The sequence below is a fragment of the Eleutherodactylus coqui genome, chromosome 4 (assembly GCF_035609145.1).
Source record: "Eleutherodactylus coqui strain aEleCoq1 chromosome 4, aEleCoq1.hap1, whole genome shotgun sequence".
Classification (NCBI taxonomy): Eukaryota; Metazoa; Chordata; class Amphibia; order Anura; family Eleutherodactylidae; genus Eleutherodactylus; species Eleutherodactylus coqui.
Genome location: NC_089840.1, coordinates 35,078,577 through 35,105,855, shown reverse-complemented (window position 1 = coordinate 35,105,855; position 27,279 = coordinate 35,078,577). Strand labels below are relative to the sequence as shown.

The 27,279-nt window shown below is 44.7% G+C and overlaps 1 protein-coding gene across 3 annotated transcripts in view; it reads right to left on the bottom strand.

Annotated features, from left to right (window-relative positions):
* LOC136625195 (butyrophilin subfamily 1 member A1-like) overlaps nt 1-27,279 on the bottom strand; it is a 75,828-nt gene that overhangs the window by 28,654 nt on the left and 19,895 nt on the right. For 2 of the 3 annotated variants that reach the window (XM_066599216.1, XM_066599215.1), the window contains 2 exons: nt 13,867-13,915; nt 5,188-5,236 (listed from right to left, as the gene is read on the bottom strand). In XM_066599216.1, coding sequence (XP_066455313.1) covers nt 5,188-5,236; nt 13,867-13,872 — 55 coding nt within the window. In that variant the 5' untranslated portion in view covers nt 13,873-13,915. Of the gene's footprint in view, nt 1-5,187; nt 5,237-13,866; nt 13,916-16,832; nt 16,890-23,494; nt 23,551-27,279 lie in introns of those variants that run through there. The other variant, XM_066599214.1, reaches the window with a different exon arrangement.

Sequence of the window (27,279 nt, the reverse complement as noted above, 5' to 3'; positions counted from 1 at the left end):
ATGCGTATAGAAAGTTTAACTTCATAAGCAGAAGAGTCGCTTTCAGAAAGGGGAACGTTTTATTCAGGCTTGCTAATGACTTAAAGGGGTTATCTGGGCACAAACTATTGATGACCTATCTTCAGGACTGGTCATTAATAGTTAATCACTGGGGACCCACCAATTGGGATCTCTGGGGATGAGCTGATGGTCTGGCCCACTGTCAGTGCAGCGGGGCTGAATGTCGTTATTGTGAACAGTAGCGGAAGCGCCACGCAGAAGTGTAATAGCCGCTTCAGCTGCCATTTTTTTCAATAGAGGTAAAGTCTGCTATGGCACTTCTGTTCCCAATCTCGATGGCAACATCCAGGCCCGCTGCAGGCTGGACGATCAGCTCATCGCTGTGGATCCTGAGACCGGAGGATAGGTCATCAGTAGTTTTTGCCTGGAGAAACCCTTTAGGCCCAATGTCCAGGGGTGGATTTTATTTGCGTAATCCACGCGGATTTGAGCTGCCCATAGAAATGAATGGAGCTTCCGCATTTGATTTTAGGTCCGCGGATTTGATTTTATGGTATTTATTTACTATCCGCGTGGATTTATAATCGCAGCATGCTTCATTTTCATCGCGGATTCTGCGCGGATCTTGCTACATTGAAGTCTATAGGAGTCGCACTTAAATGCATTTGCGGATTTGAAGGTTAGAAGTAATTAGGTAGGTGGGGAAAAGGCTTGGAAGGGGTTTGGTTTCTTTTCCCATTTTTTTTAAAATTTAATTTCCACGCGGAATCCGCAATTCAAATCCGCGTACACCAGTGCGGAAAAAACATAGAATCCGCGACAACCCGCAATTATCAAAAAATCATTTTTAACACGATACGCAGTGCACCCGCTGCGGATCTGAAGCTTAGATCTGCAGCGGGTGCACTGCGTGCCGTGGACATTAGGCTTTATGACTATTGTCTGAGCCCCCCCCCCCCCCCCCCCCTCCAAAAAAACCACTCAAAAGAGCAAATCCAAAACACTAGCAGTTTAGGGTAACCACGGCCACCGACAGGGTGACGAGCAATAAATTACTCGTTTCATCTCAGCTTACCAAGAAACTAGTCACTGGTTGTTCAAAAGTCGTCCAGTTTAATGCCAGGCGGTCGTATTTTAACGACTAGTGAATGAATTTGCATAGAGATCCCCTCTATAAACCATATTTTGACAAACAAGTAAAGAACAATCATCTCTCAGTGTAACAACAAACAAACGACTGTCATTCATCGCTTTAATTACTTTTTTGAGTGACCATCTGAATGATAGCTGCTTTGTGTAAAGGTACCTTTATTGGGACCCGCTCTCTGGAATCCAGCAGGGTAGCGGATGTCTGACACAATTCTGCATTAGTTATCTTATTACATTAGCACATTATACTAGTAAGTTCTGGGGTCCAACATGCAAATTAGCTCTCATCCCGAAGGAAGAAAACGGTCGCTCTACTGCCACCTAGAGGTAGCTAAACTGTAAGTCAATGTTCGACCCGTTAAATAGCCTTGAAGCATGGCTAAGGATTTCAGCCAAAATAGGAACACCCATCAGTAGACATCCGTTTCATGATTCTTGCCCCTTGTGAGTACAGAGCAGGATACTGGATAACCGAGTGAGATGCCTTTGGCCTGAGATCCCGGATAGTGCTGGTCCTCCTTCCAGAGAGCCACATGTTTTAGTCCGGTCTCACATGGACGGGTTGGAATCCGGCTTCGACCGCCGTTCCAGTGTACCCATTTATCTGTATTGCGGATGGACCTGGCGGCTCACCGTCGGACATGCAAAGTACAGATTTTTTTTTTCAAATCTTTTTTTCCCATGCCGCCGCTGACTTCAACGGAAGCCGTCCGTGCGGAATCCGCACTAAAATAGAACATGCCACGATTTAATTTCTGCAAGCGTAAATCGCAATCACTGTACGTCATGTAACATGCAAGCGTTCTATCTTTTGAATGATTGTGGAATACCGTGGATCGTCCATATAGGTGACGATCGCGGATTCGTGTGAGACCAGCCTTAGGGCTCCTACCCACTTGCGTTTTTTTAACGTTGTGTTAACACTGCGGTTTTTTAATGCAAATATCAATGGGACTTTCTAATGTTAAAAACGCATCGCAAGTTTGTGCCTTTTGCATTTTTTCTGCAATGCGTTTTTAACATCAGAAAGTCCGATTGACATTAACGTTAAAAAAACCGCAAGTGGGTAGGAGCCTTTAGGCCTCATGTCCACTTGAAAAATACAATCCGCGCAGAATCTGCTGCGGATTTCCGCGGCGGATTTCGCGCTCATTTGCTTTAAATGGTATTTTTTTTGCATGCAGATATCCGCACTCATTGCTATCAATGTGATAACAATGTTGCTGATCCGTGTGGAATCCGCGACAGAATGGAGCATGCCGCGTTTTTTCTCCCGCGCATGAAAAACGCAATTCTTTTAAAATGCCATCCGTGGGTGCAAAAATCAATTTAATGGACCGCGGATGGCCAATGATTCCCTATGGGCAAAATCCACTGCGGAATCCGCAATTCCATTTAGCTAGTGGACATGAGGCCTTAGGGTATGGAAATGGAGCAAAACTGCAGGTTAGAGTTACAGCAGAAAATCCACAGTATTGTTTCCCCTCCATGTGAACAGGATTTGCTTTCATGCCATTCACTTTAAGGCCGGTTTCACACGGGCGTATCTGCGTGCGCAATACGCAGAGAATAGCAGCTATTGATTTTAATGGGTTCCTTCATATTTCAGTATTTTGCATGCAATTAATTCGTTTGTGCAAAAAAAAGAGATAGAACACGTCTCTATCTTTCTGCGTATTAATGCACTAAAGGTTCCCATTAAAGTCAATGGAGGGTGAGCAAATGTGCGCGCAATACTGCCATGCCTTATCGTAGCGATCTGCAGTCCTGCTGTGTGAGTGCCTCAGAGGCACATATTTGGTATCGACGCGTCCTTAACGACGTGTACAATAAATTGAACACGCTTTTTATCCTGCACAGCAAAAAGCGTTAAAAAAATTCTAAAAAACTGAGGCAAAATGCTAATTTTTAGCATTTTGCCTCCCAAAAAACACAATAAAAGTGATTTAAAAAAGTATGTACCCCAAAATGGTACCAATAAAAACTACAGCTCGTCTCACAAAAAATAAGCCCTCAGAGAGTCCTGTCCATAGAAAAATAAAAAAAGTTATAGGACTTTGAATGCAGAGATTTAGAAAAAAATAATAATTTCCAAAAAAAGGGTTTTTATTGTGAAAAAAGTGGAAAACCCTAATAAAAAATATAAGAATTTTGGTACTTTTGTAACCGTACCGACACGCAGAAAAAAATGTAGTGTGTCATTTATGCTGCATAATTAACACTTAAAAATAAATAAATAAATAAATCTATGGCAGAATTGATGCGTTTTCTCTCCCTACGATCATAAAAATAATAATAAAAGTTTTACAATCTAGTCTATGGAACCAAAAATGGTACCAATAAAAATTACAGTTCACCACACAAAAAAAAAGCCCTCATACGGCCACGTAGACGGAAAAATAAAAAAAGTTATGGCTTTTGAAAAATGGAGATGAAAAAATACCAAAAATCGTTTGTTCCTCAACGCCAAAAAAGGCCAGGACCTTAAAGGGTTAAAGAGGCTTACAAGCAATGGTCACTGGGAAAAAGTATGCAAATTAGAAGGATCAAGAGCCCAAAACTATTGTCTATAGATGAGCAGCTCTAGTTTGGCCGATATCTCTAGTCATGTTTCAAGGCTCTCTAATAAGTCAGACACTGACTTACAGCATTGAGTACAGCTTAATCGGCTCCGAGGACCACACTATCATATTACACCACTCCCAAGGGTCACTATAAAACTTAGAGGGGTATTACCACCTGACTCATTTCTGGCATATTAAAAGTACATGCTATAAATGTCTGATATATGCAGGCTTGGTCAGCCTTAGTTATGTGTGAGGTGTGGTCATACCGGGTGCCAGCCACCAACTTGTATGGCGGCCACCAGGCAAGTGTAGACTAGGTGCAATTTAGTTGATCCCATAGGTCAACTAAGCTGGATGATCATCTTCCTCCATGCGACAGCGTCTTGTGCAGCTAAATGAGTCATCCTCCTCCTAGCTCTGTCTCTCCTCTGGTGGTCCATGGCACAGCTGTCAGCCCATCAATGACCCCACAACATCATTGTTTAGTTCTGCTAATGTATTTGTATAATGAGCTTAGCTCTGGTGCTATATTTATGTTATGAGCTTGGTTCTGATGCTGTATTTATTGTATGAGCTTGATACTGGATTGGAGTTTGTGTTATGGGCTTGGTTCTGGTACAGTATTTACTACCTGAGCTGTTCTGGTGTGGGTACCGCTTGCTTATGAGTGCAATATATCCTTTTTTTTCTTAAAACAAATTCAGTACAGGGTGCCATCTAATCCAAGGCTGACACTGGGGACAGGTTTTACTTCCATACTCCCACCAATCGGAAGAACTGAGATTCCTTTCTGCACCTGTCAGTACTCAACAGAAAAGCAGACCGTAAATCCATGTGGTCTGTCCATTGTAGATGATGGGTGTTGTGGTAACCGCCAAGCTATTCCCCATTCAAAACTACAATGGAAAATGCTGCGTCCGTAAATGGCTATCTCTAACTCATATCCTATCTGGAGAGCCAAACAGGGGTCAAGGGAGTCCATTCTGATATATGAGGGATCCAGTGATACCTACACAATGTACCATTAGTACTTTGCCATCCCTGCTCCTGAGCTGTATGCTCCTCCTCTGATATGAAGCCTACATGCAGCATCCAGATGGTTGGGGGCCGCACAGAATGGGATTACATGCCACATGTGGTCCCTGGGCTGCAGATTGTGCATCCCTAATTTACAGGATAGTTACCTATACGTGGCACTTAGAGAGGAGAAGAGCTAATTTGCATACTTTCCCCAAGGGAGTATTGTGCCTTTAAGATTCCCTACAGGAAAACCAGCACCTTTCAAGAGATGGAAATATTGTGCAACTGTTATATCCTACTAATACTATGGTCTCTGTTGTATCTCGTGAAGTCTACCTGCTCGGACCGAGGACAGAAGACACATTCACACAATACAAGTGACAATAGAGCTGGAGCATCACATCAAATAAAGACAGTGCAACTCTACAGTTTAGAAGCTGGAGCTCATTACCTGATGCCAGTGCCAGGGTCCAGGAGTGTAGGAGAAGGCGGCTCCAAATCTGCAACAGAGATGTAAACTCCATGAGATTAACCCTTGTTGGGCTCTGTTCACACTGCACTACCGGTGTACCTTCTCAGCTGTTTTCTAAATTTTTTGTGTTTTTCTCTGCACACAGAGCCAAAACAGGAATTAAAAAAAAATAAAAAATTAACCCCTTGAGTATGTGGCCTTTTTTACCATTTTGGTTTTCTCCTTCTCACTTTCAAAAACGTCTTACTTTTGCAGAAAAAATAAATTGTGCCATTTTCTGGAGGAAGGGTGGGGGAGGGGTGTTTCTTGTATTTACAGTGTATCCACCGTTGCAAAAATGACATGATAACTTTAATCTGTGGGTCAGTGCAATTACAAAAATATCAAATTTAGGGCTTTTACAATCTGTAGGCATTCAAAGCGTGAAGTTGTGGATGGAGTATACCTCCCTCCCAGGCTTTTAGTCTGGACAGGGTGGCGCTCCAGTCCAGGACTTCACCCTAGTCCTCAGGAAGCGCAGCTGTAGGCCCTGACCTCATTACTGGAGCATAAAATACTGCAGCTCCAGGAAGTCAGGGCCTGACAGCCTGAGGAGGAAACCTCTGAGCACTTGGATAGTGCAAACTGCAGTTGTGTGGTGCATGGACTTGAGGACCCTGCATGGTACCTCTGCTACTTTAAAGGACATTTTCTTGTTTGCTGTGTTTAAAAATAAAGACTGCCGTGAGCTTCACCTGCTGTTTTGGAGTCCAGTGAGTCGCTGCCGCCCCTCCCCTAGAGGACATTACCACAAATCGCTCCTGTGATTTTTCTGCAATGCGATTTAAACATTGGAAAGTCCCATTGACATTTGCAGTAAAAAAACACAGTGATATCGCAGTGTTAAAGAACACGCGGGCATCAGCTGTTTATTACGGCTAACACCAATGGGCAATAGCTGCAATCAGCTGCGTAGCTGATCAGCGCAATTAACCCTTTAAATGCCGCTGTCAGCTTCGCCTAAACAATGCATTGAAATCCCCCAAACGATGTTTGGGGGGCCCGTATGGCCCCTCCACAATGAGATCGCAAAAAGCTGTACGGGTGTCATGGCAGCCGGGGGCCTTCTGAAAAGCCCCAGGGCTGCCTTAGCAGACTGCCTATCAAGCCATTCCCGTGGGGTGGCTTGATAGACTGCCTGTCAGAATGCAGTATGATGTAATGCTATACATCATACTGCAGGAGTGATTAAAGCATCACTAGTTGTGGTCCCCTAGGGGGGGGCAAAAAAAAGAAAGGTAAAATACAACTCAGCCCGCAAAAAAAACAAGCCCTCATACAGCTACGTCGATGGATAAATAAAGGAGTTATGATTCTTTTTAAAAAAAAGGGGTGGAAAAAACAAAAATAGAGAAAAAATAAAAGGGCCGCGCCCCTAAGAGGTTAAAGACATGGTGATGGCATACTTTTTTTATCATAAATGTGAAAAAAGTTTTTTCTTTTGCCTTTTAATATTTAACATTTTTGTAATTATTAAGAAAAACATTTACCACTAATGTGTACATTCATTTTTTTATTCCCCATAGGGGAATGAAACTTCCAATCATTTGATTACTTTTACAAAACACTGCAATACTATAGAATTGCAATATACAGTAATTTAATAGGCATTTTATTGCCATAGACACGTTTAAATACGCAAACGTTCATGGCAGCCCACTGTGGGCCCTCACACCCATGACTGCCATGACACCCGAAAAGCACACCATGATCTCACTACAGTTCGGGACTTCTGAACACCAATCATGCCATTTAAATGCTGTTAACAGTGGCATTTGAACGTTTAATAGCCAAGGTCATAGTGAAGTCCAAATGCAGTTTTGCAGTTGTCAAAGAAAGCCAACACTCGCCGTGTATGGCGCAGGCTTGGATGAACGACCAATCCATATAAACCCTACGCAATCCTGAAGTACGTAAAGCTATCTTCTATTCCCTGTGAATCCTGTGACTGGCATCAAAAGGAGCTACCTATGTTATTTCCTGGGAACGTGGAACTGATCATTTCACTGTACGTAGCTCTGAATTGTCATGTTTTTGCTTCATGTTCAAATAGGACTGGAAGGGATTTCCTGGGACTTGAAGAGAAATTAACAGGCTAAAAGTTGTGTAAAAAGAAAAGGCAAACGTTTCAGCAGCCATGGAAGAAGCCCCACTGAAGTCCTGTGATTGGCTGAGCAGTCACATCCACAATGACTACAATAACAGCACATGACCGCCCCACCAGCTTCTTTCAGGCTCTGAGCACCAAAGCTGGGCGGGGAACAGCCGCAGTAGGCGAGTATGTCATTTTCTTTGTTTTACACAATTATAAACCTGTATATATTTTTTTAAAATCCCAGAAAACTCATTGAAAGACAACTGCAGAAGAGTAAATAGGCTATGTTTGTATGGGACAGGTACACTGCGGAAAGTCCGCTGCAGAACAGTTGATAAACCGTTCTGAAAACCGCAAGACATAAAGTTGCTGTTTGCTGCAAATTTCATGGCGCTTTTCCTCGGCAAATGGTGCGTTTTTGATTACCATTTGTTTAACTGCGGCATTGGAAGAACAATAATAATAATAATCATCTTTATTAGAGATGAGCGAGCACGCTCGGTTAAGGCAGTTACTCGAGCGAGCATCTCTCTTCTCGAGTAGCTGCATACTAGTCTGAGCAGATTCGGCGGGGCGGCGGGTTGGAGACAGAGATCTCTCTCTCCCCCCCCTCCCCCTGCATCTGCTCAGACTAGTATGCAGCTACTCGAGAAGAGAGATGCTCGCTCGAGTAACTGCCTTAACCGAGCGTGCTCGCTCATCTCTAATCTTTATTTATATAGCGCCAACATATTCCGCAGTGATTTTCCTTTTAAAGTAAGCACCCAGCTCTTCAGCACTGAGATCCATCACAGGGGGCTGCAGTTTAGGGCTGAGAGAGGAGTGAAAAGCGTCAAAGAGTTGTTTAGGTTTGTGAGATAGTGAGGAGATGAGAGAGGTGAAATAGACTTGTTTGCCATGGTGGAGGGCCAGGTTGTAGGTTCTGAGAATGAATTTATAGTGGAGGAAGTCTGGACGTTTGCGACTTTCTCCACAGCCGTTTAGCAGTTCTAGAGCACCGCCGAATGAAACGTGTTTGAAGCATGAGCCAGGAGTGCCGAGGTCTGCATCGGATGGTTAGGGTCAAGGGGGGCGCCGCTTCATCCAGGGCATGTTTGAGAGTGCTGTTGTAATGTGTGGAAGCTAGGTTGGGGCAGGAGAGGAGAGAGATAGGGGACAGAGAAGACTGTAGGGACTCAGCAAAGTTTTGGGTGTGAACGGCCTGAAGGTTTCTATATGTAGGGTAGGTAGGTGGGTCTGGGGAGATACTAGGAAGCTTGACAGAGAAAGAGAGGAGGTTATGGTCCGAGAGCAGCAGAGGGGAGTTAGTGAAGTGAGAATCAGAGCAAAGATGGAGGAAGACCAGATCCAGAGTGTTTCCATCCCTGTGAGTGGGAGAGGCTGTGAGTTGTGACAGACCAAGGGAGGAGGTAAGCGATAGAAGCTGAGAGGCAGATGGAGAGATAGTGTCATTTGTGGGGATGTTCAAGTCGCTAAAGATGAGGGTTGGGATTTCGCAGGATAGGAAGTGGGGGAGACAGAAACCGGTAAGGAGGACCTGGCGGGCGGTAGATAACTGCTACTCACATGGACAGTGCACGGAAAAGTCGTAGCGTATGTACCTCAAACGATGGAAAAGTGACTGAAGGTATGGCGAAGGGGGCAATATGACCTGGTAAGTACCTTTTTGTCGAGAAAAGAGTACCCACTCCTCAACCATGCCTGTTTTCCAGTCTTTGAGTGTGGGAGAACTTCAGGTCGTTATAAGACAATGCATCAGGGGAGTCCGTGTCAGACTGCATGTTTCTCTGAGAGCTAGTAAATTTAGAGATTTAGCAGTGCAAAAGTCATGGATGATGGGGAGTTTATTGCATGCTGATTGTCAGTTCCATAGCACACAATTAAAGTAGTCAGTGAAGGGTATGCATAGGCTAGTAGTTGGACTTGAAGGGTGTCTAAGTGAGTTAGGTAGGGGGTAAAAGTTAGGAGCAGTGGAGGGTGGACCAGAATTAGGAGAGATATCCCCAGCTGCTAGAAGCAGCAGGGTAGCGAGGGTGAGCAGTTGATTGGGAGATGTATGAAGGCGGCTATTAGGTTTCTCAGTGGCATTAGGGGGTTTTAGGCTTAGTAAGAAAGTAGAGTTCATGTGAACTGTGCATAGGTGAGGATAGGAGAGAGGGTCTATTTTGAATAGTGTGCTCCAGAGGTGGGCTTTGGAAGTAGGTTTTAAAGCTAACGGCAAAGATGAGGATAGAAGTGATAGCATTCGTGATAGTCATTTAGGCAGAGTTTGTGGCCTACCTGTCAAACTGCCATTTCTAACTGTGTGAAACACTTGATTCAGCTCACACTACAGGCAGTTCACACACGTGGATACCACTTGCGTGGCAATACTGATCACATCCTACAATTTAGGATACAACAAGGATACAGCTGGGAGTGGGTACTTAGATTGCATTAAAGGGGTGGTCTCGTGAAACCAAGTGGGGTTATACACTTCCGTATGGCCATATTAATGCACTTTGTAATGTACATCGTGCATTAAATATGAGCCATACAGAAGTTATTCACTTACCTGCTCCGTTGCTAGCGTCCTCGTCTCCATGGTTCCGTCTAAATTCGCCGGCAGCTTGCTTTTTTAGACGCGCTTGCGCAGTCCGGTCTTCTCCTTTCAGCACGAGCCGCTTCAGTGTGCTCCCCGCTACAGCTCTTCTGCGCATGCGCAGATGAGCTGTCACTGCTCGGGAGCGCGCTGGAGCGGCCATTCTGTACCTTCCTCTGTTAGAGGAAGGTGCAGAGCCGCCCAGCTGTCCGGAGAAGCCGCCCAGCTGTCCTGCCGTCCAGGTAAGTGATGGGCCGGGGGGGCTGCCGCTGCGCCGGGGGGGGGGGCTGTCGTCGCTGTCGCTGCGATGGGGGGGGGGCTGTCGCTGCGCCGGGGGGGGCTGTCGCTGCGATGGGGGGGGGCTGTCGCTAGGCCGGGGGAACTAGCGCTGGGCCAGGGGGGTAAGTGATGGGTCGGGGGTGATGTTCACTGACAGGTGAAGGCCCCGGAGCCCAGCGCTGGGCTCCGGGGCCTTCACCTGGGCTCCGGAACCTAGCGCTGGGCTCCGGAACCTAGCGCTGGGCTCCGGGGCCTTCACCTGGGCTCCGGAACCTAGCGCTGGGCTCCGGGGCCTTCACCTGGGCTCCGGGGCCTTCACCTGGGCTGAGGGTCTAGCGCTGGGGAGCCGGGAGCGTAGCGCTGGGGAGCCGGGGGCTAGCGCCGGTTACCTGCTGCCTGGCGGTGGGTGACTGGTCGGCGGCTGCGGGGCGTCTGGTCGGCGGCTGCGGGGCGTCTGGTCGGCGGCTGCGGGGCGTCCGGTTGCCATGGAGACACAGCTGGCAGCGTCTCGGGAGCGCGCACGTCGGGCTGCAGCGAGCGACGGGGAAAGAGCCGGCGGCCATCTTGGGAAAACTTTTATAAGTTGCTGAAACGCTGGAACGGTAAGTACGAACCAGCTAGGAAAGTCATTTACAGGGGTAATTAGTAATGTATGTTTAATTAGGGGGACTGGGCAAAAAAAAAAAATCACTGCTTCCTCGAGACAACTCCTTTAACTAGGCAGCTGGAGTGAGCATTGCATACATAGTGAAAGTGTGTGGGAGGGGAATTTATTGGTCTCCTTAGATAAAGCAACACGGCTAAGAAGAGATGCAAATGGAGGTGAATGGCAGAAATGACTAAAATGCAAAGTTTCATTTATGGAAGGAGACGTACCAAAACAGATTAAAAATGCAGTAAACACAGGTCAACAGCAGCACAGAGGAGTTTAGCAGAATAAATTCAGCTTGGGACAATGCAGGGAGACGTACCTGTTGATAAGAGAGATAAGGTAGGTGGATCTATGCAAGTTTACATGCGGATTTGCACTAAAACCTGCAATGCAACCATCCTTCATAGAAACACTTAGGAATTTGGTTTTTATTGTAACTTTACGTTAAATTCTGCTGCAGAAATGTGCAGAAAAAAAAATAAGTTTACTTACCAGTAATTAGTTTTCCATGAGCCCATGACAGCACCAGTGGGAGATCTCCCGTCTAAACGGGAACTTTCCAGATCTCTTAAAAGAAAGGCACTTCCATCACCCTCTCTGTTTCTTACAGCGCACACCCACAGGCTATACATACAATAAGCCGCACGGCTGATCGCGGCTATTAAATGGCGCTATCAATTCTGACAGTGGCATTTCAATCTCCCAAACGATGTTCAGTGGTCCCGTACACCACCCCCCGCGGTGAGATCGCAGGGAGCCATGCGGGTGTCATGGCAGCCAGTGGCCGTTTGAAAGGTCCCAGGGCTGCCTTAGCAGACTGTCTATCAAGCTGTCCCCGTGGGGAGGCTTGATAGACTGCCTGTCAAATGGCAGTATGATGTAATACTGTAGCATTACGTCATACTGCAGGAGTGCAGGAGCGAGCAAAGCGTCACTAGTTGTGGTCCCCCAGGGGGGCTAAAAAAGAAAAAAAAAAGGTAATAAAAGTTTAAATCACTCCCTTTTTGCCATATCTATAATAAAAAAAAAAAATCTAACTCATAAAACAAAAATACATTTTTGGTATCATCGCGTCCATAAAAGTCTGATCTATCAAAGTAGAGAAATGCACTTTTTCAGTCACCATGTCTCCAAGACAAAATGCAGTAAAAAGCGATCAAAAAGTCATATGTATTCCAAAATGGTACCAACATAAACTACAGGACACCCAGCAAAAAATGAGCCCTCGCACAGCTACATCGACAAAAAAATAAAGTTATTGTGCGCAGAAGATGGCGGCAGAAAATACTTTAAAAAATCTAATTTCTTTGAAAAAGAAATTCAAAAAACTATACAAGTTTGGTATCGTAGTAATTGCATTGACTTATAGAATAAGGTTATCATGTCATATTTGTTGCAGTTTGCGCACCGTAGAAACAAGACACACCGAAAGATGGCGGAATGTCATTTTTTTTCATTTTACTCCAATTAGAATTTTTTAAAAGTTTTTCAGTACATTATTTGGTAAATAAAACAGCACCATTGTCCTGCAAAAAACAAGCCTTCATACAGCTATGTCTAAGCATAAATAAAGGAGTTACGATTTCTTAAAAGAGGGGAGGAAAAAATTCCTTCATAAGCTCCAGAGAGAGGGGAGCCGGCATCCACTATAGGAGATGAGAGAATGATTCCAGGCTTAGACCTCGTTCACACGAGCGTGCATTTGCACGTGCGTAGGTGGGCACAAATCTGCCCATCCACGCATGTGCCAAAACACACATGAACAAAGATTTATGCAGCATTGCTCTCAATGGGGCTGCTGATGCTGCCGGCAGCCACACTGAAAGCAATGGCCTACTGGCAACCCCTGCAATGATTTTCGGGGAATGGCTTTAAATATAAGCCCTTCCCTGAAGATCATCCCTAGCTGTAGTAAAAAAAAATATATATATACACTCACCTCTCCGCCGCTGCCGGTGGTCAGGTGCGTCTAGCCGCTTGTTCTCCCTGCACTCTAATGAAGTTCTTTCAGTGGATGAGGGTTTAAAATCTCTGCCTGCTGAAAGGGCTGCGTCTGATTGGCTGAGCGCTTAGCCAATCACAGGCAGCGCTCAGCCATTCATTGAATGACAGCTGAGTGCTGCCTGTGATTGGTCACAGCACTCAGCCAACCACAGGCAGTGGCGGCCCCATTAAAATCATTGGGAGAGCTTTGTGATCCTCTGCCACAGCTGTCACGGGATTCTTTGATCCCCGTGTGGAGTCCCCTTGTCACTGAACATTGTGACAGTGCTGTCAGTGTCCAGTGACATGGGGACTCCCCGCAGGGAATATTTACGTGCACCACGGACCTATGTTGCACACATGTCCTATGTTTTGCAGGGATGTGCATTTGCACGCCTGTAAAACACGGACATGTGAACACACCATAGGAAACCAATGGTTCTAATAGATGGGCAGTTTAGTGCGAACGTATGTATGCACGTGCTCGTCTGAATGAGCCTTTACCCAGAGGCTACTAGTGGAGACTTACACTAGGGACAGGTAACCTCTCATGCTACACTGTGAGGCCCGGCAGTTCGCCACCTCTAGAGATTGGGAAGAATCCTTGGAAGAGGCATCCAAGCAGCAGCTCCCTCCTCCAACCTGTCTTATGGCCAGCAGACAGGAACTGAGGAGATGAAGGGAGTTCCAGGCTTTAAAGAGATCTGGGAGGTTCCCGTTTCCTGTCTGGATGGGAGACGGGCTCTCACTGGTGCTGTCACGGGGGTATGAGAAAGCTGCTTTTCCACAACATTAAAATCCGCTCTGCAAGCCTAATTACACAGCGGATATTTTTTTTTCTCTTCGTGTCGATGAAAAATATACAAATTAATTTAGCTGGAGTTTCAAAACGCTGCAGATTATACGCCGGAAATTCCACAGCATACCGGTCCCGTGTGAACATCGCCATATATTTGCATGTATTTAGGTTTTCTACACTTTTTGTAAAAATTGCCCAAAAGTGAAAGTTGAATGTAAAAGACCCGTTACCATCATAAGGTGTTCCTTGTATTGTGGCTGGAGGATGGGAAATCAACATCTGGGGAAATAAACACACAATAGAAGAAAACAGTTAGAAATTCCATTATTATTTACACTTGCTTAACCTCCCCAACAGTCACATTAAGGGCTTATTCAGACGAACGTGTATCGGCCGGGTATTCACGCCGGCCGATATACAGTGTCCCTCTCTGCAGGGGGAGGAGGCTGGAAGAGCCGGGAGCAGTGCCCTGAGCTCCCGCCCCCTCTCTGCCTCCTAAATTTAGTGTTAAAATAACCATAAGTCATACAATGGAGGTTTTATTATGTTTCACCACTTTTGCAAAATATAAACAATTTTTTTTAAACAAAAATACTTTTGCTATAGTGCCATATTTCGGGAGTAATTTTGACAGAGTTGCATCAGACCTGTTTTCTGTTGGGCAGCTTGTAGCTTTTATTGTTACCATTTTGAAGTATGTACAATCTTTTTTACATTTTTTATTCCTGTTTCGGGGGAGCGAGATGATGAGAAAACATCTAATTTCGGTTCCTCCAATCCCCAGCTGCCACACTCACCTGCAACTATTTAACCATCTGCTCGGCCCTTAGAAGCTCCAAGCAAATTAACCACTTCCTGCTGCTGCCACAAATAAGTTCCTCTTTAGGCCTCCTTCACACAGAGGACACGGCATCACCCCGAGAAAATCACAGCAATATCGCATCGCTGCTCTGTGCGATATCACTGCGTCTTCGCACGACTTTGTAGCATCCCATGTGAGGATTTTCGGGGGAGGGGTGAGGTGGTGGGGGTGCTTGAAATATAAGCCCTACCCTAAAAATAAGCTGTAGCTGAAGAAAAAAAAAAAGCATACATCACTTCTTCCGCACTGTCCGGGGTGATTGGTTCAATCACAGCCATTCATTGAGCACTGGCTGTGATTGGCTAAGCGTTAGCCAATCACAGCCAGCGCTTCCAGGAGACGGGGATTGAAAAATCCCCGGCCAGAAGATGAAGAGAAACAGTGTCGTAACCAGGGGAGAAGCTGCGGCAGCGTCGGTAAGCGCTTCTAAAAGGTGATGTATGTGGGTTTTTTTTCTGCAGCTAGGGCTTAGATTTGGCTTTAACAGTAAGATTTCCTACTGTATGAGTTGCATCGCACCACACGAAAATTACATTTTTGTGCGATGCAACACAGAGGAAAGATCCATAGGGAAACAGGGGCTACAACAGCTCACAAGTCGCGGGCGTATCGCCAGACCCGCAAGGTTTTTGTGTTGGGTTGTTGCATGCTACAAAACATCGCATGTGTAAAGGAGCCCATAGGAAAGCATGGGCTTCACATACATGCGATTTGTAGCAACGCGAGGAAATTTGCGCGACTTTGTTGCCGTGTGAAGGAGACCTTATTCTACCTTGCAACAGACTATTATAACAGCAAACAAAAAGGAAGTGTCCCACGGTCTTATTCTAAATTGCTCGTCTCATAGAACTTGTAATTTCCATCTCATTTCTTACTGCTAAAAGAGGAAGTCACATAAACCGCAGAGCAAATTGTATCTTTATGTGCAAAAGCTTAGCAAAGATCCTTTAACTGATATATACTAAGTTATAGATCAAAGATTTAATCAACAACTTGTGCATTAGGGCTCCTTCCCGCGAACGGATTTCCGCCGTGTAATTCGCGGCGGAAATCCGCTGCATTGCCCGCAGCTATTAGGTTCTCAGGCCTCATGTCCACGGGCAAAAGAATTAAAATCCGCAGCAGATTTTAACTCTTCTCCTGCCCGCGGATCCGCACCCCATAGGGATCCATTGACCACCCGCGGGTAGATAAATACCCGCGGATGGTCAATAAAAGTGATTTTAAAAAAAAAAAGGGAGCATGAAAAAATCTGGACCATGCTCCATTTTCGTGCGGGTCTCCCGCGGGGACGGCTCCCGCAGGCTTCTATTAAAGCCTATGGAAGCCGTCCGGATCCGCGGGAGACCAAAATCGGAATTTACTCACACGCTCCGGATCTTCCCTTTGCCGCGGCTTCATCTTCTCTCCGCCGCGGCCGGATCTTTTTTCTTCGGGCCGGCGCATGCGCGGGGCACGCAACCGACGTGCCCTGCGCATCCGCCGGGCCGAAGAAAGAAGATACGGCCGCGACGGAGAGAAGATGAAGCCGCGGCGAAGGGAAGATCCGGAGCGGGTGAGAGGTGAGTTAATTCTTATTTTATGCCTCATGTCCGCGGGGCAGGAGGGACCCGCTACGGATTCTCCATGGAGAATCCGTAGTGGGCCTGATTTTCCCCGTGGACATGAGGCCTCCGCAGAATTCCGCACCGTGAAATCTCCCGTCCTCAAACGCGGCATGCTCTATTTGCCGCGGGTGTACGCGTGGACGGCTTCCATTGCAGTCAATGGAAGCCGTCCGTTCACGCTATCTTCCGCTATAGCACGCGGCCAGCGCGTCTCATGACGCGGCGGTGGGCAGGGAAGCGTCATGCGGGAGCAAGGACGCCGGATCCGCAGGTAAATAAGTCAGGGTCTTATATTAATATTACATTTTTTCAAACGTATAGCTGCCTGGACAGTATTTAAATTGACTTTTATTAACTGTAATTTGGGTGTGTTATATAGTAGGGCATATATTTCAGACATCATCAAAAATCCTGAAAAATCATGTTAGGGCTTATTTTCAGGATAGGTCTTATTTTCAAGGAAACGGGATATATTATATACACATATACACGCACAAAGCATAGAAAAATGAATGTTAGAAAGACAATGGAGTTACTATAGATTCACTAATGATACATTCTCTCACACTAGTACACTAATTAAACGACAAACTGGGCAGCCCTGGCCTCCACGGGCTCCCACCTCCTGAGCTGTTCTGGGCGGGCATGCTACTATCTTGCTGCTTGCACAGACAGGTTACAGGCAGAGTACTCATATAATGATGTACATAGAAAATGTTTTTCTTACCACAGGTGGGGAGGTGCCCAAACAAATGCAGCACAGGATCACCGTGGAGCCCTTATACTAGGAAAAAACAGGGTCACCTCAAAAAACAGTAAAACGGTTAACCCCCTCCTCCCCATAATCTTCCCCAACACCAATATGAAGGGCATGCGACTAGATGAGGAGCGTGGCCCTGGACTGAGGAGGGGGGGGGGGGGGTGGCCCATACCATTTTTAATGTAATTCCCAGAAAAAGCGGTAATTCCGAGGGCTCAGTTCTGGTGTCCTTCCCTTCATAAATGCGGAACTCATGGGTGTACCCTGATGTAAATGTACTCTTGCACAGCTTGTACATTTTCACGCCATGTTGTGCTCTCTTACTGGCAGGTACTGATGGAATTGAAGCCACCCTTTGAAATGTACCAGGGACTCGCCTACAGAAATCTTTTTCTCAGGGCTGTACACCTGGACAAACTTACCATTAAAATGCTCTATTACCGGACTGATTTTATATAAGTGATCAATATTGGGGTCATCGCTGGGGGGCACTACGTATTATCATTATAATGCAGGAATTGTATGATGGTTTCAAAACGCATCCTTGGCATCACCATGTGGAACATTGGGGTGTGAGATAAAATATCCGTGCTCCAGTAGGCTCCAATGCTCGGCTTATTTACTAGCCTCATTCATAATACAATGGCACAAAAGTTTGTGATTTCGGATGCACCCACAGGGGTCTATTTGTGGGATTTCGCAAAACTGGAGTTGGTGTTTTTCTGGATAAAATTCTGGGCATATAAATTGGTTTGGGTAACAACATGGGCAATAAAATCATCTGAAAAAAAAAACACACTTAAAAATGCAAACCCCTCTGAGTCCTGCTAAATTAAATTGTATCCCCAAGCTCCCAGTAAAGTCAGGGATCAGGGGTCTGAAATTTTCTGGGGTAATCCACTGAGCACCAGATGAATTGGGGTCCTCTGAAGTGGCAGTCCCTGGACACCTTTTCAGGGGGTTCAGACTCGCTTGATAATAAAGAGGATAACACCAGAAGGTCCTGCAAACGTCCACGTATAGCCTTGAAAGAGCTTATGCTACCTAAGACTAGAGGTGGATTGAACTTTCCTGATATACATGCATATAATATAGCTAGCCTTATGCGACATTGAGTTGACTGGCTACTGAAGACCAGCCATTTCTCAAACTACCAGCTAGAGAATGACCTGATGCATCCTTGGAGCTTAAACGCTCTCCTACACACAGGATTTTCTAGTCTTCCGTCGGGGCCAAACATTCTACTATGGCAAAGGACACCATTGCTGCCTGGAAAATAACCCGTAAAAACTATGAGCTACCGTTCAAACTATCAACACATATGGATTTGTGGGGGCATCCGGAGTTCAAAGAAGGGCAAGATAATAAAATGTTCGAGCTATGGCGTAGTAGGGGAATCATGAAAGTCCAACACCTTCTTCATCATAGAGAACCTAGATACAAAACGTTTGAAGAGCTTTGTGAAGTATATGGCCTATCCGCATCACACTTTTTACCATATGCACAAATAAAGGGTTTTCTAAGAGCTAGACTTGGGGATGTCTCAAAAGAGGCAAAAACGAATCCAATTGACATGCTTCTGCAAGGATCATCGCAAAGGCATTCTATATATGATCTATACTACCGATTCAGAGAGGGGTGGGCCGAAACAGATAGTACACCTTTGTTTAAAAAATGGGAACAGCAACTACAAGACCCAGAACTATCTCAAAAAGTGGTAGATGGTTGGATCTCTATAAGAAAGGCTGTAACCAATGAGAGATGGAGGGAAACGTATTTTAAAATCATACATGGAGCGATTTATGGTTTCAACATACCCCCACACCCCGGGAGCCCAACTAGACTGCAGGCGTGCCCTAGATGCTCACAACCAAAAACAGATTTTCTGCATGGAATCTGGCATTGCCCCAAAATAAAAACACTCTGGCCAGAAATTAAATCATTGGTACATGAACTTGCAGGAATTACTCTACCATTGAGCCCACAAGCTTATGTATTTCACTCTCTCCCTAGCCATATAAAAAATGCTAATTTGATACACACTATTCTTAGAATAGGCAAGAGGAGCCTGTTAGCGAAATGGTTGCAGGCCAGTCCCCCAGGAATGTCAGATATCATACAGCAACTAAAACATCTTCTAAAAATGGGGAGACTGGAGACGGAAAAACGGGCAGAATCTCAAGCATCAAAATTTTTGGAAAAATGGCGAGTTTTCATAGAAAGATTCATGGACGAGATCTTAGAATGCATGCACCCATTTAGTAACCCATCCTGGTATCACACTCAAGCTGGAGAGGATAGATTTGGAAGATTAAACATAACATATAGCAATATTATTAAATCATATAGGAGATGAGAAGATGATATTTTCAGGCAATAAACAGAAATTTTTGCATATTGTTACGCCATAGCATATAGTAAATTAACTAAAAGGAAAACAAAAAGAGACACAAAACTATACTCTAAAAATCCAATGTTAGGGCTCCTTCCCACGGACGGATTTCCGTCGCGTAATATACAGCGGAAATCCGCTGCGTTGCCCGCAGCTATTAGGTTCTAGTGAACCTAATAGCACAATGCTTACGGTGCGAAATTCCACCGTGGAATTCCACACTGCAAAAATCACCCGTCCTCACCCGCGGCATGCTCTATTTGCCGCGGGTGTACGCGCGGACGGCTTCCGTTGCCGTCATTCATATGATGCGGCCGGCGCGTCATGTGACGCTGTGGGCGTGTCATATGACGCGGCCAGCGCGTCACGCGCTCTATTGCGAATGCGCGGCGAAGCGTCGTGCGGGACGTAGGACGCCGGATCCGGAGGTAAGTATTGGGGTCTCTGGGGGGCGCCGTGACGGGCTCTGCCACGGAATTCCGCGTCGGAGCCCGTCACGGCCGTGTGAAGTCGGCCTTAAATGTCCAATGTTTGTTTATTTATTTTATCCTATGTTGACAATTAAAGCTAATGTGCTATATATACATAATTGTTAAACCATTGCGATGCAATTATTCAACATGTACATGTGTCAAAGATGTAAATGTAATTTGATTACACAAGCATTTTTTTTTGTATCCTAATGTGATATGTTTTGTTTTGATTTTGAATATAAAAAATTGTAATAAAAAGAGTTTAAAAAAAAAAAACACACCAGAAAAGTGGGGTCATCCTCATTAGCTGAGTCTGACTAATTGCCTCTTCGGCAGTAAACCTGCTGCCGGCCATACTATAGATATGTAAATATATCATGCACCCAAAAAAGCACCAAAACATTTTTTTATTGGGTGGGTGACCACAGGCCACTGGGTGATCACTGGGATGGGGTGACCATAGGACAGGGTTGGGAGCATAACTGGAACTTCTGTTTTTTTGTGTTTTGTTTTTTTTTACACTGACAGATACGCTGTCACTACACTACACTGACGGGCCAAGGGATGGGTGACTACAGGACAGGGAGACTAACACAGCAGGAACTGACACAACAGGATCAGACACAACACGAAATACACTGACTAAACTAACACTACACTGACTGACACACTACTCACACCTTACTAACTACACTAATGATGATCACTATAAAGGTTTCTTCTTTGCACACAATGTTCTCTCCTCAGTTTTCCCTCTTCAACCACCAATAACACACAGCAGTGGTTGGAGATCCCATGTTGTAAATAGCGAAAACTCTGGTTGCTGTGATTGGTGAGTCAGTGCGGACTGACCAATCATAGTGATCACTGGGACATGACTGCTGTGATTGGTCCCTCAGAAGCAAGTAGCGATAGGCTGCAGGTTTACATCTTGTTGTGTTAAGTAACAGGCGCCCATATTACATAAAAAAATATATTAAAAAAGGAGTTTTCTTAATACAAAAAACCTACACTATAATGAATAAATATTATAATCCTTCATGATAAACGTGAACAATGTGATGGTTGGAGTGGTGAGGTTTATTTTCCATGTTCCTCGGGTGTTTTGCAGTGTCCCTCTCAAGTCACAGCAGGTGGTGTGTGCTGAGAAATGGGGAAGCTGGAGTTTGGTAGGCGGACTTGCCCGGGGTCTACCCTTCAATCGGCATTTTACTCCCGAGAAAATGGAAGTAATTAAAAGTATGTTAATGTTCAGTTATAAAGTTAATAAATGCTGTCAGCAACTTCCCCCTGACTAAAAAAGAATGATGGTTGTGTAATTATTTTGGCTACAGGCCCGGGTGCCTAATACATGTAGGGACAAATAATACTGCAAAAAGGACCTTGCAACTATCTGCAGAGGCTTTGAAGACCTCGGGAAGAAGGTGAAGGAACTAGCAGCACAGGTGGTGTTCTCATCCATCTTCCCAGTGGTTGGCACTGGAATAAGATGATGCAACAGGATTCTAGAGGTGAACAACTGGATACGTCGATGGTGCCGTCAGCAAAGATTTGGATTTCTAGACCATGGAGTGAATAACATATATGATGTATTGCTTTCTAGAGAAGGGGTTGCACCTTACAGAAATAGGTAAGCATATATTTGTTGGGCGCCTTGCTTCACTCATTAGGAGACCTCTAAACTAGAACAACATTGGAAGGGAAGTGAAAGGCCAGGTAAAAAATATACAGCTATACATTTGAGAGCCTTGCCCTTAGAAGTGGAAAGAGAGAACAGAGACAAACAAATTTAGAAGGCAAGTAGAGGAACAAGAGACACAGATCACAAGCTAAAATGTTTTTACACAAATGCACAGAGCATGGGAAACCAAGAAGGAGAATTGGAGCTCCTAACACAGGAAGAAAAATATGATGTCATAGGCATCACGGAAATGTGGTGGGATGATACACATGATTGGAACACAAGGCCTGAAGAATACAACCTGTTTATCAGAAACAGACAAAAAAAAAGGGGAGGAGGTATTGCGTTGTATGTTAGGGAAACATTAATCTCCATCGAGATTCAAGCTTCAGAGCATGGGAGTCCTGTAGAAACTGTTTGGGTAAGAATACAAGGAGAGAACAACAGAAAGGACACCATTATAGGAATTTACTATAGGCCAGCTGGACAAGCAGAAGATATGGATGAACTCTTGATGGCCAAGCTCTCAAAAAAGCATGACATAGTGATTGTGGGAGATTTTAACTATCCAGACATTTGCAGGGAATCCCTCTCAGGTAATCTGTAAGCAGAGAGATGGTAAGGGAACACTTAACTAATTTAAATGAATTCAAGTCTCAAGGTCCAGATGAATTACATCCTAAGATACTGAAAGAAGCAGCGGAGGTAATTGCTGAACCACTCGCCATAATCTTTGAAAATTCCTGGGAAACACAAGAAGTCCCAGAAGATTGGAAAAGGGCAAATGTCCCTATCTTCAAAAAAGGGAAGAAGGTGGATCCAGGAAACTACAGGCCTGTGAGCCTGACTTCTATACCGGGAAAGATCTTTGAACAAATTATTAAACAGCATGTATGCAAGTACTTGGATGAAAATGGAGTAATTGTTACGAACCCATGCTGGATCTGGTTAAACAAGTCATGCCAGACTAATCTAATGTCCTTCTATGATAGTATCACTGACTGGGTCGATCAGGGAAATGCGTTGGATATAGTATATCTTGACTTCAGTAAAACATTTGACAAAGCATCTCATACAATACTTATTGAAAAAATGACCAATTATGGGATTGATAAGGCAACTGTTAGGTGGATTCACAAATAGCTGAGTAATCGTAGTCAAAGAGGGGTCATAAAGGGCTGCACATCCAAGTGGAAGAATGTATCAAGTGGGGTACCACAAGGCTCTGTCCTAGGCCCAGTGTTGTTCAACATTTTCATAAATGAATTGGAGGAGGGAATTGATGGGAAATTGATCAAATTTGTCGATGACACAAAGCTAGGAGGGATAGCTAACACTAGGGAAGAGAGAGAGAGAGTATTCAAAAAGATCTAGAAAAGCTTGCACAGTGGGCGACGACTAACAGAATGGTATTTAACAAGGATAAATGCAAAGTCTTACATCTGGGCAAGAAAAATGAAGGAAGCACATACAGAATGGGAGGGCTAAGCAGCACATGTGAGGAAGACTCGGGTATACTAAAAGATCATAGACTGAAGATGAGTCAAGATAGATCCACGGTCAGGAACAAAGTACTTGTGTGCAAAACTCGTGTTTATTTGTAAAAAATGTGCTTGATCCAACGAAAGGTGGGACATAAACCTTTTACTTATGCTGTATTAAACATGATCAACTATGTGATGCAGCAGCCAAAAGGGCAAACACAATTCTGAGATGTATTAGGAGATGCATAGAGTCTAGCTCATGTGAGGTCATTATCCCCCTCTACTCTTCCTTAGTCAGACCTCATCTGGGAAAAAAAACTTCCTGACAGTGAGGCTGATCAATGAGTGGAACAGGTTACCACAAGAGGTAGTGAGTTCTCCTTCAATAGAAATCTGCAAATAGAGGCTGGAGAGACATCTGTCTGGGATGATTTAGTGATCCTACACTGAGCAGGGGGTTGGACCTCATGACCCTGGAGGTCCCTTCCAACTCTACCAGTCTATGATTCTATGCCAAATCAGGGGGTTATGTGGGTGCTGAAAACCCATCAGTCTGTTGTATCCGCCCTCCATCCCTATGTAAAATCCCACAGACTCACCGACAGCCCTGGCTCTCGTCTTCTTTCTTTGTGAAAGCACTTGATGAGATAGTTTCATTTTCATTTACTGGAAATGAGGAAGGGCGGTTACTGTTTATCACATCCCACTGTGCAGCAAATGTTTGCATAACTGAAAGTAAGCGATATGTTTCTGTAAGATTAAAACCTGCTGATTAATACTCTCAATGGGGCCGCTGGCACCCGTGTTTTTGCACATATGTGGGTGCGCGGTTTTGCATGCACCTATGTACGGACATAAACACACTTGTGTGAATGAGGCCTTATAGTGTTCAGTTAGGATGCGGTGTGTAACAGTGATTGCGAAATAGATGCACAATCACTTTTGTTTTTCTTTTTATTAACCCCTTAGTGACCAAGCCTGTTTGCGCCTTAAAGGAGATGTCCCGCGCCGAAACGGGTTTTTTTTTTTTTCAACCCCCCCCCCCGTTCGGCGCGAGACAACCCCGATGCAGGGAAGTAAAGGAAGCTTACCGGAGCGCTTACCTTAATCCCCGCGCTCCGGTGACTTCAATACTTACCGCTGAAGATGGCCGCCGGGATCCTCTGTCTTCGTGGACCGCAGCTCTTCTGTGCGGTCCACTGCCGATTCCAGCCTCCTGATTGGCTGGAATCGGCACGTGACGGGGCGGAGCTACACGGAGCCGCTCTCTGGCACGAGCGGCTCCATAGAAGACTACAGAAGACCCGGACTGCGCAAGCGCGGCTAATTTGGCCATCGGAGGCCGAAAATTAGTCGGCACCATGGAGACGAGGACGCTAGCAACGGAGCAGGTAAGTATAAAACTTTTTATAACTTCTGTATGGCTCATAATTAATGCACAATGTACATTACAAAGTGCATTAATATGGCCATGCAGAAGTGTATAGACCCACTTGCTGCCTCGGGACAACCCCTTTAATGACCAGGCCAAATTTTGGAAATCTGACATGTGTACTTTAACATAGAATAGCTCCGTAAAGGTTTTGCACATCCAAGTGATTCTGACATTGTTTTTTCGCCACATGTTGTACTTCATTTAGGTGGTGAAAATAGTCCGATATAATTTGTGTATATTTATTAAAAGTGCCAATATTGGGAAATTTTTGACAAAAAAATTCGTTTTTTCACATTTTGAATTGTAATATATCAAATATGTGCAAACATACTGTACAAATTTTTGCTAAGATATATATTTCCATCTATTTACTTTATTCTGAATGCACATTTGAAAAACTTATGTTTTTTTAACCATTTAGGAGACGTACAAATTTAACATTACTTTTCAGCATTTTGAGGAACACTTTATTTTTCTGCACCAAGCCAAGATAGCAAAGGCTCATAAGTGTCAGAATAATAGATACCACCACAAATGACCCAATTTTAAAAACTACACCCCTTAATGTATTCACTGAGGGGAGGGGGGGGGGGTCATGATTATTTTGACTCCACAGTTTTTTTTCAGGAATTAATTCAATTTAGAGGAGAAAAAGTACAATTTCATATTTTTGCAAATATGTCATTTTAAAGACACATTTTTAGTTTACATGAAAATGAGGATTTACACCCCAAAATGGATCCCCCTGTTTGTCCTGTGTTCAAAAATATACCCAATGTGGCCCTAATCTTATATATGAGTGCACAACGGGGCCCAAAATGAAAGGAGTAGTCAGTGGCTTTCAGAACAGAAATTTTGCTTAAAGGCGTTTTAGGCCCCATAGCACACATGTAGAGTTCTTGAGCGCCCAAAACCATAGAAAACCCCCACAAATGACCCCATTTTGAAAACTAGACACCTTAACGAATTTATCTAGGGGTGTACTACCTATTTTGATGCCACAGTTTTTGAATGAATTCAAGCAAAGCAAAAGGAAATAAATTGTGATTTTCATTTTCTTGGCAATTCTGTCACTTTAAAAACAGCTTTTTTTGTACAGCACACATATGAAGGAAGACTTGCACCCCAAAATGGATACCCCTGTTTGTGCTGTTTTCAGAAATATACCCATTGTGGCCCTAATCTTATGTCTGGATGCACAACAGGGCGCAAAATGAAAGGCGCAGTCGGTGGCTTTTAGAACATAAATTTTGCTTGAAGGCCTTTTATGCCCTATACCACACTTGTAGAGTTCTTGAGCGCCCAAAACAATAGAGAACCCCCACGAATGACCTCATTTTGAAAACTAGATCCCTTAACGTGTTCATCTAGGGGTCTACTGTGTATTCTAACCCTACAATTTTTGAATAGATCTAAACAAAGGAGTAGGAAAAAATTACGATTTTCATTTTTTTGGGCAATTTAATAACAGGTGTTTTTGTACAGCACACATATCAATGAAGACTTTCACCCCACAATGGATACCCCTGTTTGTCCCGTGTTCAGAAACATACCCATTGTGGCCCTAATCTACTTACAGGACACATGGCTAGGCCTATAATGGAAGGAACACCCGTTGAATTTCAGGGTACAACTGAGTAAATTCCAGGCCCCATCGCCCACTTATAGAGCCATTGAGCTGCCAAAACGATAAGGAACTCCCTCAAATGACCCCATTTTGAAAACTAGACCCCTTAACAAATTCATCTAGGAGTGTACTGCGTATTTTGACCCCACAGTATTTGAATGAATCTACGCAAAGCAGAAAGAAAAAAATTATGATTTTCAATTTTTGGCAATTTTTTCAATTTAAAAACAGTTTTTTTTGTTCAGCGTACATAGGAATGAAGACGTTCACCCCAAAATGGATACTCCTGTTTGTCTCGTGTTCAGAAACATACCCATTGGAGCCCTAATCTACTTATAGGAGACATGCCTAGGCCTGTAATGGAGGGCAAGGTTCACAAAGGAGAATCGCATCGGGGTTCAAATAGGGAGGCCTCCGGTAAAAAGTTTCATCTCCTCTCACTGATCGCATCGGTGAGGGGAGATGAAACTTCAATTTTTTTTTTTACTTTTACGTGACCGCCATTATACATTGTATAACGGCGAACACGTGACGAGGAACCGATCACCGCGGCCCCCCGTGAAAGCTCCAGGCTCTTGGCTAAGTTTTGTAGCCAGGAGCACGGAGAATTTAAATTATCCTGGCAATCCACAGCTTTTGTGCATGCGTCTGCCATTTTGGTGACGGGCGTGTGCGCAGAAGCTGGGGTAAGGTCCGCGGATAAATCCGGGGGCCTTATGTACGTACTTTCATCCTCCCTAATGGATATGATCTGTGAGGGGAGATGAAACATAAGCTTTTTAAACTTTTTAAAAACCTTTTAAAACTTTTTTTTAACTTTACATGATCACTGTTATCCATTGGATAACAGTGATCATGTCCCCAGTGACATCCCTCTGCTCCTGGCTACACATGGCAGCCAGGAGCAGAGGGTTTTTGAATTTCCCGGGACTCGAGCCCCTCTGTGCACGCGTCCGATGTCAATCATCAGGCACGCATGTGCAGACGGGCACTTTGGATCCCGGAACACCGGGGACATCGGCGGACCAGAGGTGAGTATTTTCACCTCCCCTCATGGATCCGATCCATGAGGGGGGGTAAAACTTGTACTTTTTCTTACTTTTTAAAACTTTTTCGTGGATAGCGGCGATAACGGGGCCAGCTATCTTCAGGAGTCGGGAGCCAGGAGATTTTGAATTTGCCGGGGGCTCCCAGGCTTCTGCGCATGTGCGTGACGTCATCCGTCTGGCGCGCATGCGCAGAAGAGCGGCGGCAGGTCCGGGAGGACTCCGTCACCGCAGAAGACCCCGGAGAAGGCGGGTGAGTAATTTCAGCTGCCCTGA